The sequence below is a fragment of the Oryzias latipes genome, chromosome 21 (genome assembly GCF_053564925.1).
Source record: "Oryzias latipes strain Hd-rR chromosome 21, Olatipes_Hd-rR_3.1".
Lineage (NCBI taxonomy): Eukaryota > Metazoa > Chordata > Actinopteri > Beloniformes > Adrianichthyidae > Oryzias > Oryzias latipes.
Window position 1 is genome coordinate 27,824,760 of NC_136257.1, and position 19,553 is coordinate 27,844,312.

Sequence of the window (19,553 nt, forward strand, 5' to 3'; positions counted from 1 at the left end):
ATAAGAAATTGATTACTTCTTTAGTTTGTAATGATTTGCGTTCTTTGTCTATTTATTGCCTGTTTCATTTATTTGCCTGAGATGAAATTTAGTTTCCAAGAAATCTGATTATTATTACTATTATTATTATTACCGGTCTTTCCTCAACATCTGCTTCTGGATGTTCTCTTCTCCAAACTTGCCTCATCTCACCGCAAAGATCGTAAAACCTTTTTAAATTATTACATGAAAAAAATCGTTTTTATTCAGTTTGTGAATTTTTCAATTCAACTTATAAAGTAACTGAAGGACTTGATACCTTTGAAGTTTTCCAGTTCTATGACAATACACCCCTATAATCGCGAGAATCAGGAGAATCAGGAGAGTGCTGAAGACAGCAATGATGATGGGACCTGTGCATTTTCCTGTAACAAAACAAGATACAGAAAAAGAGTCAGCAGAAATGTTAATAAAACTGTTTTACCATGCAATTGAATGTGTTGTCTCTCATGAGCAGTAGTGCTTAGTTTGATCCAGTCAAACTTTCATCTATTATATAATTCAGATTTGAAAGTAAAAAATGATCACAAATAAATACTTTTATTTTAGAAAGTACATCAAAGGAAACTTAATAAGAACGTTTTCACTTTTTTTGAACAAATAAATTCAATAATTTACTGGTAAATATGTTTTCTAAGACAGAAAATTCACATTGAAGCTTAAGGAATAAAAATGTTTAAATAGAAAACAAAAGAAACTTATTTTTGACTGTGTCTGTTATATAAATTATAAATCGGAGTAACATATTGTTCTATCAGTCTGGTATTACTAAGAAATAAAGACTGGGGTGTAACAAATACTCGATTAATCGAATTTTATTCCTGTGATCCAAACAGATCGATCTGTTTGAAGCAAGTTGTTAATCAAATTGACCTATGCCATTATAAAATAGGTTTAAAATGAAATGAAGAGATATTGGACAATACCACTTGGATTGAGGTACAGTAGGTTTATTTTACTATAACATAACGACGGCGAGTGGATCACAGCGAACAACACACATGTGATGACAGCATGATCAGTCCATCATTCCAGTCCAATGTATGAGAACACTTTAGATTGAGATGCTAGAATGTTCCCTTTGGATTATTTGGATGTGGAAAAACGGTGGGCTAATCTTTAGGAAACTAAAATGTGACTGGATTTGACATTCATTCTTGTTTACTTGTTTGTTTGGACACATATTTAATTTACACTCCATTAACTTGCAAGAAACACAAGGAATCTGGAAAACCTCACCTACACTTTTTAGTATCAGGTTTTTATTTCTGAATCCCATTGGTTTTGGTTCTGGCTAAAGATGGATCGTTCCAAAAGTGAATCCTATTGGCAACCACAAAATTTTGCCACGAATCGTTATTAAAATGAATCGTTACAGCCTTTATAAAGGTCTGCGATGAATTCACACATTTAGGGTTAAAGAAAGTTCAGTGACACACAGAGTCCACAAATAGTCTTTTGTCTGTCGCCTCTTTCTTTTCTTAAAGCACAAATCAAATGAAGTCTTTAGGAGCACTACCAGCATGCCTCAAGACCTCAAGAGTCTTGTTTTATTCTGTAACCACAGTCTACATATAAACTACAGATGAACTCACAGCAGACTTCACCTGAAGAGAAATGCACAAAGAGGTATGCCTGTTTGCTTCCGTATGGATTTCTGGTCTCACACTGATAAAGGCCGGACAAGTCATTGCTCTGGCTTGAAAACTGCAGCGTTGTACCCACAACTTTAACTGATGGAGGCAGAGGCTGGCCAGACCTGAAAGAGACAAATTCCATTACAAAGTGTCGATTCGACTTTCTGCTGGTCAGAACATTTCTCAGACATGCAAAAAAGGCAGTTCAGCTTCTCTGCGTAGTTTCATATTTCACTGTCACAGGTGTTTTTAAACTTGAAACAAAACAGAGTCCAGTGGAAAAGAATATACACAACATGTGATGGAAAGTGTGTCTTGAGTTGTTTCTTTATTTACATAAAACAACAATTGGTCAACTTTCCAACACCTCCAACCTCATTCTGCTGCTTCAGGACTCTTTACATTCCCAGAGGTCAAATAGGCTCTTTATTAAGGGTCCCTGAAGAGAAAATTCTTAAAAAGGTTTCACATTCTCTCCTGATTTCAGCTGCTTTTTCCCACAACATTCTGTAAAGCTGACATTGTGCCCAACAGCAACAAAATTCCACACTCATCTAAATGGATTTCTTCTGAATCACTTGAGTCAGCTAAGGGTTGAGGCTCTTGAGGACCGGGGTTAGCCACTCCTGATTAGTCTACGGTATCTTTCTACATTGAAAACCATAAGATTTCACAAACTGGAATGCCTGAAATTATAACTGGTCTTGAATCTGTTTTGATGGCTTTGTGTCGTGCGTTTGGTTTCTCTGTTGTGGCAGACAGAAGTGTCTCCTGGTCATTGACTGTAAATGAGAACTGGACCGAGCTAGTGCGACGTCACTCACAGAAAATGGCTTCTGGTTGCAACCAAGTGAAGTCAATACAGTCCTTTTTTTTTAGCAATATTGACGACGCCATCTTGGAACTTGACTAACTAGCTCTCATTGACTTTATAAAAGAACTGGCCTGAGAGAGTGTGAAGTCACCGATAGAAAACGCCAGAGTCAATTCAGTCTCCATACCTCCTGATACGAACGCCGCCATTTGGAGCCACACAACAACAGTAGGAACTGATTGGTCTGAGATGTTTTTATTCAATGTTTCTATGACAATTACTGTTGCCTATCAAAAGTAAGCTTGTTGGAAGTCCACACCCCTTCAACTGGGCTTGGGAGAATTTGTCTATGGAACAATTTGAACGTTCGAAGTGGGGGCCAGCAGGCACCACATGCTTTTACTGAGGTATCTGATTGGTCAGTTTATAACTTGAATAAAAATAATTAATATAAATAAATTTATAAATAAATATAATATATACATTTATATGAATTTATTATAAATATATAATAAAAATATAAAGAAAAATTTTTTTTTTTTAAATTGGAGTAGCAAGACCATGTAGTAGAACAACAAAGGTTATTCTGACATATATGACTGAGTAACAGATGTTTATTTCTCAAAAGAAGTCAATGGGATTTCAGCTTTTTGGAGTTGGCGGGTAATTACTATTTGGAATGAGAGGGGGGAGTTTAGGGGAAACTGAAGAATTACAGTCATTGACTGTGTGATCTAAAAGTAGACTGACAAAAACAATTCTCTGAAATAATGACATGAAATGTGTTTACTATCTGACTGAATCACTTCGTCCATCTATTACTTACCAACCGCAGAGTATTCTTAGTTCCTACCTTTTCTTCTTGTTTGAAATGTTTTGCAGCATTGGTCAGACAGTAGGCTGGATCCAGAATGCAGTTACTGTTAAATCTGCCCCAAAACCACAATAGGAAGTCAACAACTGCCAGTTTTTTAGGTTTCTGGACCACACAGAGAAAAGAGGAAGAGAAAGCGTGGATAGTAAAGAAGAGGGAAAGTGTACAGAAAAACAAAAACATAAAATGAGCAAAGGTAAAGAGTCTGGGTGTCATCCTTGGCCGTAGATTATCCTTTCAATGTCACATCAAAAGCTTTACTCGGTCTGTCTACTTTCATTTACCGTACTATTAATAGTCTCCGCCCCTCCCTCACCGTCCACTCCGCTTCCTTCTTGGTTCACAGTCTGGTCAATTTTCGCCTTGACTATTTCAATGCCCTGCTCTCTGGTTTTCCCGAAAAAAATCGGAATAAACTTCAATTGACCGCATCCTCACCAGAACATCACTCCTGTTCTCCAGCAGCTGCACTGACTTCTGGTAATTTCCAGGATTCAAATCAAACTTCTTCTCTACACCTTCAAAGCCCTCCATAACCTGCTGCTTCTCATCTTCCTAATCTCCTCCATGTTGACTCTTACTCTCACCGTTCTTCTCTTCAGCTTTCCATCCCTGCAGCTGCTCGGCTCCCCAACTCTGGAACTCTCTCCCCCCTGTGACGTATGCGAGTTGTTTGTTATCGCGAGACACACACTAGGAGGCGGTGTTGTACATGTGGCTGAAGTGCATGGTGAATGGCGAGTCTGTGATAATTAAAGCCTGTTCAAACATCGGAGGTCGTCCTGACTCATCAATATTACATGGTGTCAGAAAAAAAGAATTCGGAAAGAAGAGGAAATGGCGCAGTTTCAACCACCACCGAATCTAAGTTTGCAAGGAAACTTGGCAGAAAACTGGAGAAACTGGAGTCAGCGTTTTGAGCTCTTCTGTACCGCCAGCGGCATCGCGGAAAAGTCCGAGAAGGTGCAATGTGCAACTTTTCTTCACGTCGCGGGAGATGAAGCGGTAAAAGTATACAATACTTTTGAATTTGGAGACGACGAGAAAGACAAAATTGAAGTGCTGAAAAAGAAGTTTAAGGACTATTGTGAACCTAGAAAAAACTTAACTTACATACGGCACATGTTCTTCACAAGAGCGGAGAAACAGGAAGAAACCATTGATGCATATGTCACAGATTTAAGAAACAAAGCCAAGGACTGTGAATTCAAAGATTTACACGATTCCCTGGTATGTGACAGAATTGTGTGTGGCATTACGAATGACCAAGTGAGAGGCAGATTACTCAGAGAGGCAGATCTGACACTTGAAAAGGCCATTAATATTTGCCGTGCCAGTGAAATAACGACCAGCCAGGTGAAAGCTCTCACTGAAGAGGCAGAAGTGAGTAGACTGATGACAAAAGAAAATAAAGGAACATTCAAACCTGTGAAAGCAGAGTTCAAAGAAATAAACTGCAATAGATGTGGACTCAAGCATGCAGTAAAAAAATGTCCTGCATTTGGACAATCATGCAATTTGTGCAAGAAAAAGAATCATTTTGCTAAAATGTGCAGATCACAAGTTCAAAGGAAGCAGCAAGGAAAGAGAGTGCATACAGTGGAGCAGAGAGAAAGTGAAAATGACATGTTTCTGGGAGCAGTAAACACAGAGGAAAAAGTCATTTCTGTAATGGATTCTGGAGATACAAACAATGAGATTTGGACAGAAAACTTCAAGATCAACAAAAAACTGGTGTCATGTAAGCTGGACACAGGAGCAGATTGTAATGTTATGTCTGTGAAAACTCTCACTGCACTTGAAGCTGCAGGTTCATTGAAAGCAAGTCAAACAAAACTAGTTCCCTGTTTTGGTCACAAGGTGACAGCAATAGGCAAGAAACAACTGATCTGTGAGTACAAAGGAAAAAAGCACAAGATTGAGTTTGAAATCACTCAGGAAGATGTGAGCACTATAATTGGAGGAACTACATGCTTAAAAATAGGCTTACTTCAGAGAGTATATGCAGTTGGAAAAGAACAAGAAATTCTCAAAGACTATAATGATTTGTTTGATGGTCTTGGTTGTTTGCCAGGTCAGCATCACATCCAAATAGACCCCTCAGTCTCACCAGTCGTACACGCACCCAGAAGGATTCCTGTAGCCCTGAGAGACAGAGTGGTCAAAGAACTGCAGAGAATGGAAAACATGGGAGTTATTATAAGACAGACAGAGGCAACAGAGTGGGTTAACAGCATGGTGACTGTAGTTACACCCAAGAAAATTCGGATATGCATGGATCCAAAAGACTTGAACAGAGCAATTAAACGAGAACATTATCCATTGCTCACTGTGGAAGAAGTTGTGTCTCGTATGCCAAACGCCAAATACTTCTCTGTGTTAGACGCTAACCAAGGATTTTGGCAGATCAAGCTGGATGATGAAAGCTCAAGGCTCTGTACATTTAACACACCCATCGGTCGTTACAGGTTTCTACGGCTACCTTTTGGCATCTCATCAGCACCTGAAGTGTTCCAGAGAGCGGCAGCACAAATGATTGAGGATCTGGATGGCGTTGTGAACATCATAGACGATTTGCTAGTATGGGGCGACTCGAAAGAGGAACACGATGACAGACTGAGAAAGCTGCTGGACAGAGCAAGACAATACAACCTGAAACTGAACAGAAACATATGTTTCATCAGAACTAATGAAATCAAATATATTGGACACACACTCACAGATAAAGGACTGAAACCAGATAAAGAAAAAGTAAGAGCAGTGACAGAGCTACCCCCACCTCAGGACAAACAAGAATTACAGAGGTTTTTAGGAATGGTCCAGTACTTGGCCAAATTCATACCAAACCTGTCAGACATCAGTGCACCATTGAGACAGCTGCTTGACGGAGACATAGAGTGGCACTGGGAAGAAGCACAGAAAACGAGCTTTGAAAATCTTAAACAGCTCGTCACCAAGGCTCCAACTCTGAAGTTTTATGATGTCAACAAGCCAGCGACACTCTCGGTTGATGCAAGTTCACAAGGCTTGGGAGCAGTTTTACTGCAAGATGGACTACCTGTAGCCTATGGGTCACGAGCACTAACAGATTGTCAGCAAAGATATGCTCAGATAGAAAAAGAGCTGCTAGCAATTGTGTATGGCTGTGAGAAGTTTCACCAGTACGTTTATGGAAAAGACATTCAGGTTGAAAGTGATCACAAGCCACTGGAGAGCATCTTTAAGAAATCTCTGCACCAAGCACCCATGAGATTACAGAGAATGCTCCTGAGATTGCAAAGATATAGCCTAAAAGTGACATACAAACCCGGCAAAGAACTCCATATTGCAGACACACTGAGCAGAGCATTCTTAAGAGAAAAAGAGGAAGATTTGATGGGAAAAGAGCTGGAGGTAAACACGATTACACCTCAACTACCAATGTCAGAGGAAAAGCTGAATAAGTTTAAGAAAGCTACAGCAGAAGATCCAGAACTACAACATCTAAAAGAGAGAGTTCAGAGAGGATGGCCAAAAGAGCGGCATGCTGTTCACAAAGACATTCAGCCATATTGGACATTCAAGGAAGAGATCACATACACAGCTGGACTGATGTTCAAGGGATCAAAGCTCATAGTACCACAAAGGTTGAGACAAGAAATGCTTGAAAAAATTCACGAATCACACTTGGGAATGGTCAAGTGCAAAGAAAGAGCCAGAGACATTTTATATTGGCCAAACATGTCCAAACACATTGAAGAGACAGTGTCAAAGTGTGCAGTCTGTAACGAGAACAAGAACAGTAATCCAAGAGAACCATTACTATCACACCCAGTACCAGACAGACCATGGGAGAAAGTAGGCACAGACTTATTTCACTACAAAGGAGCAGAGTTTGTGTTATGTGTGGACTACTTTTCTAAATTTCCAGAGATCATGAAACTGAAAGACACTACCAGTCACAGTGTCATAGTGGCTCTGAAATCAATATTTGCCAGGCACGGGATACCTGATGTTGTGATTTCAGATAATGGACCTCAGTATGACAGTGCTGAGTTCAAGGACTTTGCTGAAAGCTGGGAATTCAGGCATGTCACATCTAGTCCCACACATGCCCAGTCCAATGGTCAGTCAGAACGAACAGTACAAACAATCAAAAATTTGCTCAAGAAATCAGAAAATGGAAAAGGAGATCCCTATATTTCACTCCTGGAGTTTCGCAATACACCACTGGAAAGTGTAGGCTTATCCCAGGCGCAGTTGCTAATGGGACGAAGACTCAAAGGAAAGTTACCAACTTCCACTTCTCTACTCACTCCAAAGGGATCAGCTCAAGCACAGAAACACCTAAGAGGAAGACAGGAGAAGCAAAAGCTTTACTTCGACAGACAGACAAGAAATCTTCCAGACTTGCATTCGGGTGAGAATGTAAGGATGCAGAGAGGAACAACATGGCAGCCTGCAGTGGTTCTCCACAAGCATGAGCAACCACGTTCATTTGTGGTTCGTACACCTGATGGAAGACTTTACAGAAGAAACAGGAAACATCTGAGGAGAACGGAGGAGAAAACCTTTCCACCAGCAGAGGGACAGAGTATGAATGAGGAAAACAACAACAATGATGAGAGTCAACATACTGAGCAACCCAATGACAATGAACAGACTGTCGATGCTCATGACAATGAGACTCCTAACCAATCTATCTTTTATAGAACCAGATCTGGCAGACAAGTGAGATTACCTGCTAGATACAGAGAGTAAATTTCAGTTACTTAGCATTCTAAGGAAATGTTGTTATGGGTTGGGATGTTATATTTTTTTAGTATAATACAAATGTTTTATTTGTTTCATTACTTGTTAAAAAGGGGGATGTGACGTATGCGAGTTGTTTGTTATCGCGAGACACACACTAGGAGGCGGTGTTGTACATGTGGCTGAAGTGCATGGTGAATGGCGAGTCTGTGATAATTAAAGCCTGTTCAAACATCGGAGGTCGTCCTGACTCATCAATATTACACCCCCTGAACATTGACTCCTTTTCCATTTCTAAATCCAGATTCAAAACCTGTTTAAATTTGCTTTTCCAAATCACAATTTTCCTTCATCTGTTTTCTGATTTCCCTTAGATGTGAATTTATTCCTTGTGTTTTTAACATTTTTTCGAAGTGATTTCATTGTGTTTTACTTTTGAATCAGTACAATGTCCTTGAGTGTTTTGAAAATCGCTCTTAAATAAAATGCACTATTATTATTATTATTATAATTAAATAGGGCTGGGCGATATTGGATTTTTTATATCCCGATATAGTTTTTTATATCAGGCGATAACGATATATATGATAATTTAAACCAAACATCTATATTTGTCAACTTTAAACATAACAGATGTACTTAAGAAACACGATGCAATTGTTTTCCCCCCAGATAACTAAGAAAATGCACTTATATTACAAACTAAACAGAAAATTAAAGCAAAAGCTTTCAAGTTTCAAAGATAACAGAAATAAAACAGAATGCTATAGTGTTTTATCAGTTCCATTTAAAAACAAAGCATTAGATGACAAATGATTAGTTAACAGTGTTTTCTGTTTTAGAAGAAACCTGGGGGGTATTCCAGGAAGCAGGTTATGCTAGCTCCCACGGTAAGTTTGAGGCTAAGGAAGTTGATAACCTCAGTTTTCGGTTCCAGAAATGGAGGTATGTTTCAGGGTACGTCAAGTTGCCATAGCAACTCATGCTCTGAACATAACCTGGTCGGGAGCAGGTTTAGTTGAAGGTTAGTTTGTTTACAGAGAGGGGAAGCAGCATGCCGTGTCCATTTGAAGATGATTTAGTGGATGAAGAAGTTCAGATAATACTTTTTCCACCATGAGAGGGTGATAAGACCACATATGGATGTTGGAAAATTAAACTTTTTTACTTTGATCTAACTTAGTTATTTGCTTCAGTTAAGATAAATCATTTGTTTTTTTAAGTCAGCTTAAAAATAACACGTAGCTTTCAGACAGTTATTTTACTTTCATTCAAATTAATTCAATTAAGTAGGTGTAACGTTGGTCCTGCTGTTAGATCGGCACCGCAAGGAATTGTGGGATACCATTTCCTTTGCCAGTCTGGACGGATTTGGGTTTAAGTGTGGGTTTTTGACCAAATGTGTTTAGTTGTTTGGCTGTTTTACTGTGTTTTGCTGAGTTATTTTCTCCTACTGTGCCTATGTCTCTGCACCATGAGTAAGAGTGAAGGAGAGGATGATTAGTTTATATAGCACCCCTACCGAGCATTTCTGTAATGATAGTGACGGATAATTCTTTAATGAATTTATGCGCAACGTGCATTTTTTACCGTCCTGTTTATTATTATAAAAATGAGCATATCTGCCGGCTCATACTTAGACATATGAGAGATCAAGAAATATAATTATTTAAGATGGAAAAAATATTAAATGAATTGGAGTAATATGACATTTAGTTAGATAATACATAAATTTGAGTTGTATAAACAATTATTGAGTTTTATAGACGTAAGAAATTAGGTTGATTAAATTTAACTCAATTATTTGTTACTAATAGAAGTATTTCATTTAAGGTAGCAAAATTGGATAAGTTATATATACATACGTCACAAGGAAAATGGAAATAAGATCAGAAACTTGTGCAGATACTTTGTCTGTTCTCCTACTACAAGCAGAAACTCTTTCTTTTGCGGATGCTGCCGTGTTACTTTTTTGATGGACGTATAATGTTCCTACGCCGTCTTCAAAATCTCAGACTCCGTCTCACTAAAGTATTGCGCTCCGAAGGACCCCGAGAACATCCGGCAACCCGAGAACATCCAGTACCCACACCGGTTCTCCGCGCGTTTCCATGGTGACTCCGGAAATCGGCGATCTATTGAAAATGTCTATATGTACCTTCTGTGCACGAGCATTAACCCAGGGTTACTAAGTCGAGCATAATTACGCCAACTCATATCCGGTCTTTTGGAACCGACATACCCAGAGTAAGCAAGTTCAGGCAGATTTCAGCCAGAGTCCAGGCTTAAAGTCAGGTTAGTTTAAACATGCTTCCTGGAATACCCCCCTGCTGTAGGAGTCAGAGCTCTGTCTCCGCCCTCTGGTCTCCAGAGTTCTACAACTCCCAGCAACCCCAGCGCACACTTCCTGGATGCCACACCTGACTCTCATTCACTTAATTAATCACAGCAAATTAAAGCCCTGCAGCGAAGTATTGTTTGTGTCACTCTGCCTTCTTTACCAAGACTTATATCCAGGCCCGGGGGGTATTCCAGGAAGCATGTTTAAACTAGCCTGACTTTAAGCCTGAACTCTGGCTGAAATCCGCCTGAACTTGCTTACTCTGGGTATGTCGGTTCCAAAAGACCGGATATGAGTTAACGTAAATACACTCGACTTGGTAACCCTGGGTTAATGGGCGTGCACAGCAGGTACATAAAGTCATTCTCAATAGATCGCCGATTTCTGGAGTCACCATGGAAACGCGGGGTGAAATGAAAAGAAAACGCTGTACTTCAGTGAGACGGAGTCTGAGATTTTAATGACGGCGTATGAAGATTACACGTCCATCAAAAAAGTAACACGGCTGCATCATCAGTAAAAGAAAGAGTTTCTGCGTGTAGAAAAATAGCAGACAAAGTAAACGCACGAGTTTCTGATCTTGTTTCCATTTTCCTTGTGACGCATATATTATATATATAACGTATCCAATTTTGCCAACTTAAATGAATTACTTCTATTGGTAACAAAAAATTTAGTTAAATTTATTCAACCTAATTTCTTACGTCTATAAAACTCAATAATTGTTTATACAACTCAAATTTACATATTTATTTAACTAAATGTCATATTACTCCAATTCAATTAATCTTTTTTCCATCTAAATTAATTATATTTCTTGAACTCTCAAATGTCTAAGTTTGAGCCGGCAGATATACTAATTTTTATAACAATAAAAAAGACGGGGGAAAAAATGCACGGAGTGCAAAAATTCGTTAAAGAATTTACTGTCATTATCCTTACAGTTCCTGGCCGTAGGGGTGCTATATAAACTAATCATCCTCTCCTTCACTCTCACTCATGGTGCAGAGACGTAAGCTCAGTAGGGCAAAATAACTCAGCGATACATGGCAAAACACAGTAAAACAGCTAAACAACTAAACACATTTGGTCAAAAACCCACACTTAAACCCAAATCTGTCCAGACAGGCAAAGGGAATGATATCCCACAATCCTTTGCGGTGCCGATGTAACAGCAGTACCAAAGTTACACCTACTTAACTAGATTAATTTGAATGAAAGTAAAATAACTGTCTGAAAACTACGTGTAATTTTTAAACTGACTTACAAAAAAAAGATTTATCTTAACTGAAGCAAATAATTAAGTTAGATCAAAGTAAAAAAGTTTATCTTTCCAACATCCATAGGTGGTCTTATCAGCCTCTCATGGTGGAAAAAGTATTAACTGAGTTTCTTCATCCATTAAATCATCTTCAAATGGACACGGCATGCTGCTTCCCCTCTCTGAAAACAAACTAACCTTCAACTAAACCTGCTCCAGACCAGGTTATGTTCAGAGCATGAGTTGCTATGGCAACTTGACATACCTTGAAACATACCTCCATTTCTGGAACTGAAAGCTGAGGTTATCAATTTCCTTAGCCTCAAACTTACAGTGGGAGCTAGCATAACCTACTTTCTGGAATACCCCCTGATCTTCTGCTATCCTGACCCTGTTCTGTATTTGACTCTGTCTTCCTGCCACATGCCCAGAATCTCACCTGGACCTTGACTTCTCCAGTTTCTCGTTTGATGCTCTCATGCCTGTTGTGACCCCTGCCTGCCTGACCCTGATTTAGCTGTTGGAACCAGCTGTCTGCTGTCTGCCTGTTCTTGTGACTCATGCCTTCTCCATAGTTTGCAGTCAATGCTTTTTGTTGGATTTTAAATAACTAAAATCCTTGCACTTAGGAGCTGAAATTTAATTTTTGAGTCACCAGCCAAGCCGGCTAGTAAATTAAAAATATTTACGAGACAGACATGTTTATTGAAAAAACACTATTTTACAAAGATAAATAAAGTGCTTTTTATTTCTGTATTTTTACAGTTTCACTTTGTACACCAGATTAAACACAACGTTTATTAAAGCATGTACACGTCTAGTTTTTTTGGAATAAAGTTTAGCTAGCTGTCTAGCTAAAAGCTAGGTTACGTTTCAGTGAGGACAGTACACTTTAATTCAAGTAGACTTCCAATGATAAACTAGTACTGTTACTCATTTGCATTGGGCTGCATCTGTCTAGTGACATTCATTTTGTTTAAAACATTTGCATCAATTACAGTCAGGCAAAACAGGTATTTGTCAGTCCGTTTCTCATGAAAGGAATATATTTAAACAAGTATTTGGTCAATAATAAAAGTTCCCTCAATACTTGCCAACAGCAGGAGTCACACCTTTTCTGTTTCTGAAGGTTTGCATAAATGTAACTGATTCTTCTATGCAAACCTTGGGAAATTTTTTGGGTAGTTATCTGTCAACAACACTTAACTCCCTTCACTGGTTCTCTGCTGGATTGAAGTTCAGAAACAGAAACTCCAGAAGCGTAAAATGCTTTTTGTAGCCTTTGCAATTATTCAGGGAGACAACTTTTTACCACTACTTGTGTACTTTTTTTTTACAGTACCGGGAGTACTGCTTTTACTAGAGTACCAGTTTTAGATACTCCACCTTCGTCTGCATATGATGTTTCACAGCACACCCAAGAAAAGCATACCAACAACCTAACAACCTCCCCACCAAGGCATGCATGGCGGTCACAACAACTGGCACTTAACGGCTGGTGCACAAACTTGTTCTTTGAATAGTTTAAAATAAATATTGTCATAGATCTGCCTCACCTCTTTGCTTGCAGTCTGAACAGAACAGCAGTAGCTGACTATCACATGTCCTGAGTTACCCTTGAAGACTTAGTTAAACACCCTCCACTCCCATTAACTGGTGACGGAAAGTCTGGTCCTTTGACTCAAACTTTTTTTTTACGAACCCCTCTTTGTAAATAGGAAATGGACTGAGTGACCGCTCCCGTTCTAAACAGGAAGTAGCTGCTGCCTCCAAGAAGCCAAAATCCCATTGACTTAGAAAATAAACAGCTTTTACTCTTTGTCAGAATTAACTTTCTTGCTCTGATATCTTTTTCGTAACATCTTGCTAATTTTTGTCATGATATATTTTTCTTTATAGCACATTATTCAAGTTATAAACTTCCGTTTTTATTCCTCTTTTTTCATAACTTTTGTTTTTGCTTCTTCTCTCAAACATTTTCCTCATGTGTTCTTTTCCTTGATAAAGAAAATATACTTTTGGATTCTGGTTTATATTCTGTTAAGTGAACTTTTGGGTTAAAAAGAGTATAATTATTATTAAGACTACTGGATCCAAAGATGCTTGGAGTGGGACCTTAACTGAGGATGTTTTACAGTACAGTAAGAAAAATCCAAACAAGCAGATTTTAGAACAGGCCATCTTTCCAGTTTCAGGTAATTCTAAGTCACTTCACAGAGAAAGGAAATACTAAATTCTTAAAAACATAATTAAAAACTTTGTTTTACAAAGTTACAAAGTCCTTTAGGCAAAGATTTGGCCAGCGAGAAAAGTTGGTGTTGTTCTATTAGGGCTTAAAGCTTTAACTTCATTTTTATTTGGTCCCAGTTTTACAGCTATTTTTCTGAGCAGATGAACAAGTTGAAAACAACAAACCAAAGAGTGTTGATGTTAATGCATGCTTTGTATAACTAGTCATCTGCAGTCAGAATGAAAAAGAAAGACTGAAAAGAAATACTGGATCATCTGCTAAAAAGAAAATAGGAAAAAATACAAATGAATACATGACAGCTTAAAAGAGGTGGTGCTCCAAAAGTTCTGGATTTCCTAATCTTTACTAAATCTTGTTTTTTGAAAAGAAACAACACATTTTTACCGTTAATTAAGACATTTTAAATGTCTCACATTTAAAAAAGAAAATGTTGCAGGATGGGTAAATCCGTCACTAATTACTCAAGCAGATTTCTGCTTCTAATTATATCAAAAGCTAAACAATAAACCTTTCATTACCCCCACTCCCACCCCCGACAGCTCTTTTGTTGCTTTTGGAGGTGCCACTAAATCAGCACAATAACACACACTCATCCCCAACCCCAGAGGGAGGCATAACCCTTGTCAGCAAAGAGCAGATGGCTTCCTCACACCTGCATATTAGGTGCTGCTACAGCTGTGCTTTGCAGTAACAGCAAACAAAAACCTACTAGAGAAATAAAGAAAATAGAAAGATAGCAGGGCGAGGCAGGGTGTGATCGCACCCCCGTTTACTGTCTCCAGCAGCTGCTGCCAGGGGCAACTTCAGGGGTGGGTAGGAATCTTCAATGAAACTGTAGACCAGATGGCTGAACAACCAAATGGTGGATCAGCCATCTGGTCAAGCGGTGACTCCAAACCAAAGCGGTTTATAAACCAAAGCGGTTTATAGTCTCAGTCCCAGACATTCACACGCTGATGGCAGCTCCACTGCCGAACACTGCAGCCAACCTATAACCACCTGGAGCAGTGAGGGGTTCAGTGTCTTTCCCAACGACATTGAACACATGGACTGCTCTACTTCTACACCACAACCACCCCAAGGCTGCATTATCCTAACCTGGCAAGTCAGACTGCATTTTAACCCACACAGAAGTTATTAGGAGTACCAGGGGTATCGCACCTTCAGCTAGGATGCAGTCTGTCAGCTGCATCCTTGAAGGGGGTCTGATTGTCCATTAGATGGCCTGTTTGGGTTCAGAAATCCTGGGAAATTTGTTTTTCGGTGTCCTCTGATCCATACAGAAAGTTTCTCCTATTAGTCATCCATTTCTGTGCAAGTTCAAAAAATGCAAGCGCTCTAATCTGTAAATCCTTATAAGTTTCTGGTCGGGTTGGGATTGTCTCCCAACCTCCCGAGTCTTTACTGTCTGGTGTGTCTTTCCACAAACCTCCAACAGCTGACCTCTCGCTGTAGGGGGCCTCGAAACTGCTAGAAAAATCCGAAATCCTCCAGTCACAATTGTTGGAAATCCCATTATCAAGCATCTGATAGGTATATTTCTTCCGCAGACAGTTGGGATACAAAAACCAAGTTCCACTCCTCCCATTGTTTAATAGTGTATCCAGTTGCAAAAATACCATCCAGGCAGGAAGAGTCCACTTTCCAGTTCCATTGAGAGGAAAAATGTTCTCTTTCGAATTCGAAGACTAGCTTATCAAATTTGGCCAAACACTTTTATTGAGAACATACTCCAAACGCAAACAACACAGCAAAAACTGAATCTTAAGAAAGTAAAAAGGCCCCCCAATGGTGTAAGAATGTTTGACTTATTTCCAAGGGGCCTGCTTTGGCAGTTAAGACTGCTGCTGTAGAGTGTAGATGATAAACTTATCAGCTTTTTAAAACCTTATGACGTTTGAAAAGGGCATTGTAAAGACTGTACCTGCTCCAGATAACAGTGGCGTTTGGGTTTGCTTCCGTTTCACACTCAAATGAGACTTGAGATCGTTCAATTATGTTGACCTTAGCAGGCAAGTCTGCAAAAAGGACAGAACGGTTTATGTGACGATATGAATGACAACAGTTAAAACTGTAATAAGAAATAAAATGCAATTTTGTGCAAAAATATAATTGTTCTGTTTAAAAAACAGAATCATTATCGCACAAAAAGTTCTACATAAAAAAAAGTTGGAAGAGAAGATTCCAAGCTCCTTCATGTGATGTTGGACATGAAGAGTTTTACCAAAGCACATTTTTGCCCACACAAAGAAGTTTTTTTTTTCATTAACCCTCCTCACAGGGTAAGCAGCACCGTATAGCCATTTCTTAGATTCTTGTGTCATTACGATACATTCCTTCAGACTTTCATCAAACCCCTGAATCTTTTCTGAAGTTGCTAGCTTTGAGGCCTCTGGGTTAGAAAGGTCTGTGCTACTGCCCCCTCAGTCCGATAGTGACAAAAGATGATTCTGTCATATACTTTTCACAAATTTTTCCTCGGTAAAGTTGTGCAACCAAACGAAACCTTAACTGTCATCTTTCTGCTGAAGAAATAACCAACTGCGACGGAAAATAGATGATTTTGAAATGAGAAGCAACACTGCTGTCCTTGCCAAAAGCACACATTTTGAGCATTTTTTTAAATCAAGAATTAAAATCACAGTAGCTTTTATCCAAATTAACTTACAAATAAGGTACTTAACATCAAAATCAGAAACAACCCAGTCAAAGAGCGCTTTCACACGGGCAGGTTAGATTCCCACCAGTTTGTTTCTTTGTTAAATTAATTTGGTTTGACGAGAGTGAAAGCTCTCACATGTGGATCAAAATAACTCTGGTCTGATTAAGAGCGTTTGGTTCACTTCCGTCTTTAGTTAGCTTGTAAAAGTGCCGTGTGAAACCACACCAGACCAGATACTCTGAAAATTATTTACATTGAACCAAAAACAGGTTGCTTAGAAAACTCAAACAGTTAACTGAACATGCACCCAGACGAAAAACATTAGCACAATCAGTGGCCTGACCAATCACTGTCCATGTGTTTTGTTGACACGCTTTGATAGACAAATCAATGAACCCAATGTCACGTTTTGAAACTGAAACCAGCATTGTCCCTACAACCATAAACAACATTTCAGAAAAAAAAAAATCCTTCTGAAAATGTCCATTTAAATGCGGTAAATGTGCTGAATGTATTTTGTAAACTCCAGTCTTAAGAAGGAAAGTAGAGAACTGTGAAAAGGAATGAGTTACCAAACAGACAATGGAAGACCACAGAGGAGATTAATCTTTGCAAATGTTTGTTTAAATATGTAAATCACAAGGAGACATTTGCTTTAGAGGAAGTTTGAAGATACTTACAGTGGACCTGGATGTTGGTTTCCAAGATTTCTTCTTTAGTTGCCTCACTTGAGATGACACACTTCACCAACTGACCATTCATCTCTCTCCCAGGTTTTCCAAGCAGAGTACTCCATGTGGTGGTCGTACCATTAGCATGCTGAGTTTCATTAAGTTCTTCTCGAACTTTTCCTTCCAAAGAACCTTTGATCCATCTCACCTCTGCCTTCGGCTTGGAAGCAGCAGCTGTGCAGGTTGCAAGTGGAACCTCCTCATTTCCCTCTAAGGGTGTATGATCCATCAGATTTGTGATTGGGGGCACTAAAGGAATACCAGTAAAATCAAGATGTTGCAGTAACAACAGTAACAAAATGCAGAACAATGTAAACAGTCAGATCTTACCAAGTATTACAAGTTGTGAAATTCTGCTTTGTGTTCCACTGGGGAACAAGCTGAAGATGCATGTGTAGCTTCCTTCATCCTTCAGTGTCACATTAGAAAACTTCAGGGTTCCATTTTTGTCATTGACATTTCCAATAAATTCAAATCTTAAATCCTGTCCATTACTATACTTCACTCCGGTTGTGGGCTGAATTGTCAAGAAAACATCATTTGGTGCTTTTCCTTTGATCGTTTTCTGCCATGTGATCTGGGAAAGACGATCATTTGTGATTATGTGGCAGGGCAAGATGGCGGAGGATCCAAGCATCACAACCACATCTCCAGCCTGGACAGCTGTAAAGAGAACAAAACATGACTTTAATACAAAAATCTGTCCAAAATCTGCATTAAGGAAAGAGAGTTTGTACTATGATTACTACACAATCATCTCCTTAGAGATTTGTAAAATAAATAAATCTGTTCTCTAAACATCCTCCGTGTCTTCAATGCAATGTAATGAGACACACACAGACAGAAATGTGAAGGTATCTGCTGTAAATCTATGACGTAAATTAATAACGGGATAAATGATCGGCTAGTCAGTTAGCATGTAGCCTAATAGCCTTCGAATGTAAAGCAACTGACTGCTAAAGTTAATAAAAGACAATTCTTGAATATTATTATTCCTATTCGACCCTAAACTACAATATCAGCTGTCTGTCTGTCAACCAACCAGCCAGTTGCCCAAATGCCGGCATACATCACAGAGCTCTGCGGCGGCACTAGTAGTAGCCTAGCAGGAGCTATCGTATGACAAAGAAGCCTAGTTATCATAAATCTTTTGATATTTTTCTTATATTCATTATGACAGTAATAAAGTGATCATTTTTGTTTTTCATGTTCCTTTTTTGAACGAATATGGGTCACAGAGACACAGGAGTTACAGCTGAAAGCTGCTTTTGCCGGCGTACAGAGAGCATATCCGCGTGAATAACTTATGACGTGAATAATTATTGCGTTCGAACGGATTAATTATTGCGCTCGAACGAGTTAATCATTTCGAGGGAACGGAATAGTATTTTGAGGGAACGCAATAGTATCTTGTGGGAATGCAATAGTATTTCGTGCGAACGAGATAATAATCTGTGGGAACAAGATATTAATCTGTGGGAACAAGATATATTTTTATATCTTAATGTCAGGACACGGGCTCCGTACACTACAGCATATTCCTTTGCATCATATTCCTATTTTGAATTTGTGTAATTTTGAAAGGTTGTAAATTTATGGAGAGCAAAATATTTTGGTATATTTGATTTTTTTTTAAATAAAATTACATACAAGTAAGGAAAAACTATGTATTTTTCTTTTAACATTCACTTTATTTCTTGTATAGTTTTGAGAGAGTACATTTTTATGGAGAGAAAAAAAAGTTATTTAAGGGTTAAGTTGATTTATTCCTGAATAACATATTATGTCTATTTTATTCATATTTACGTTTGAAACATATTAAAAGTTTAGTTTTATGGTGTTCAATAAAACTTTATCCTGGTCAGACATCGACATTCAGCGTAAACAAAAAAACTGTTTTTTAAAGCACCTTGAAAATAAGATTAGCTGTTGTCATGGTAACAACACTTTGTTCACAGATAATATCCACCTAAATTAAGGAATATCTGTGGCAGAGTTGGTTTCTGTTAAAAGAGAATAATAGTAAATAAACGTGAATTTGGTCAAATATTCACTGATTAGTACATCCATTCATTTCACTCATAACAGTTTTTCCCCTCTGTAATTACAGACTTTGGGCTTGTGTGCTCTTCTCTTTGTGACGTTTATTTATTGTTTAAGGTTTGACTTAAGTTAGAGGATTTTCCCCCCACATTTCAGAAACAATTCATCC

The 19,553-nt window shown here is 38.6% G+C and overlaps 1 protein-coding gene across 10 annotated transcripts in view; it reads right to left on the reverse strand.

The window, feature by feature from the left end:
* The window catches only part of LOC101173666 (nectin-1), a 45,731-nt gene that overhangs the window by 25,691 nt on the left and 487 nt on the right, over window positions 1–19,553 (reverse strand). For all 10 annotated transcript variants that reach the window (XR_013652841.1, XR_013652839.1, XR_013652842.1 and 7 more), the window contains exons 2-7: window positions 17,672–18,004; window positions 17,291–17,590; window positions 15,873–15,966; window positions 1,647–1,798; window positions 299–404; window positions 134–209 (exon numbers count right to left, since the gene is read on the reverse strand). Coding sequence is in view for 5 of the 10 variants with exons in the window: in XM_078939784.1 (XP_078795910.1) it covers window positions 134–209; window positions 299–404; window positions 1,647–1,798; window positions 15,873–15,966; window positions 17,291–17,590; window positions 17,672–18,004 (1,061 nt within the window). In the remaining 5 variants the exon portion in view is untranslated. The remainder of the gene's footprint in view (window positions 1–133; window positions 210–298; window positions 405–1,646; window positions 1,799–15,872; window positions 15,967–17,290; window positions 17,591–17,671; window positions 18,005–19,553) is intronic.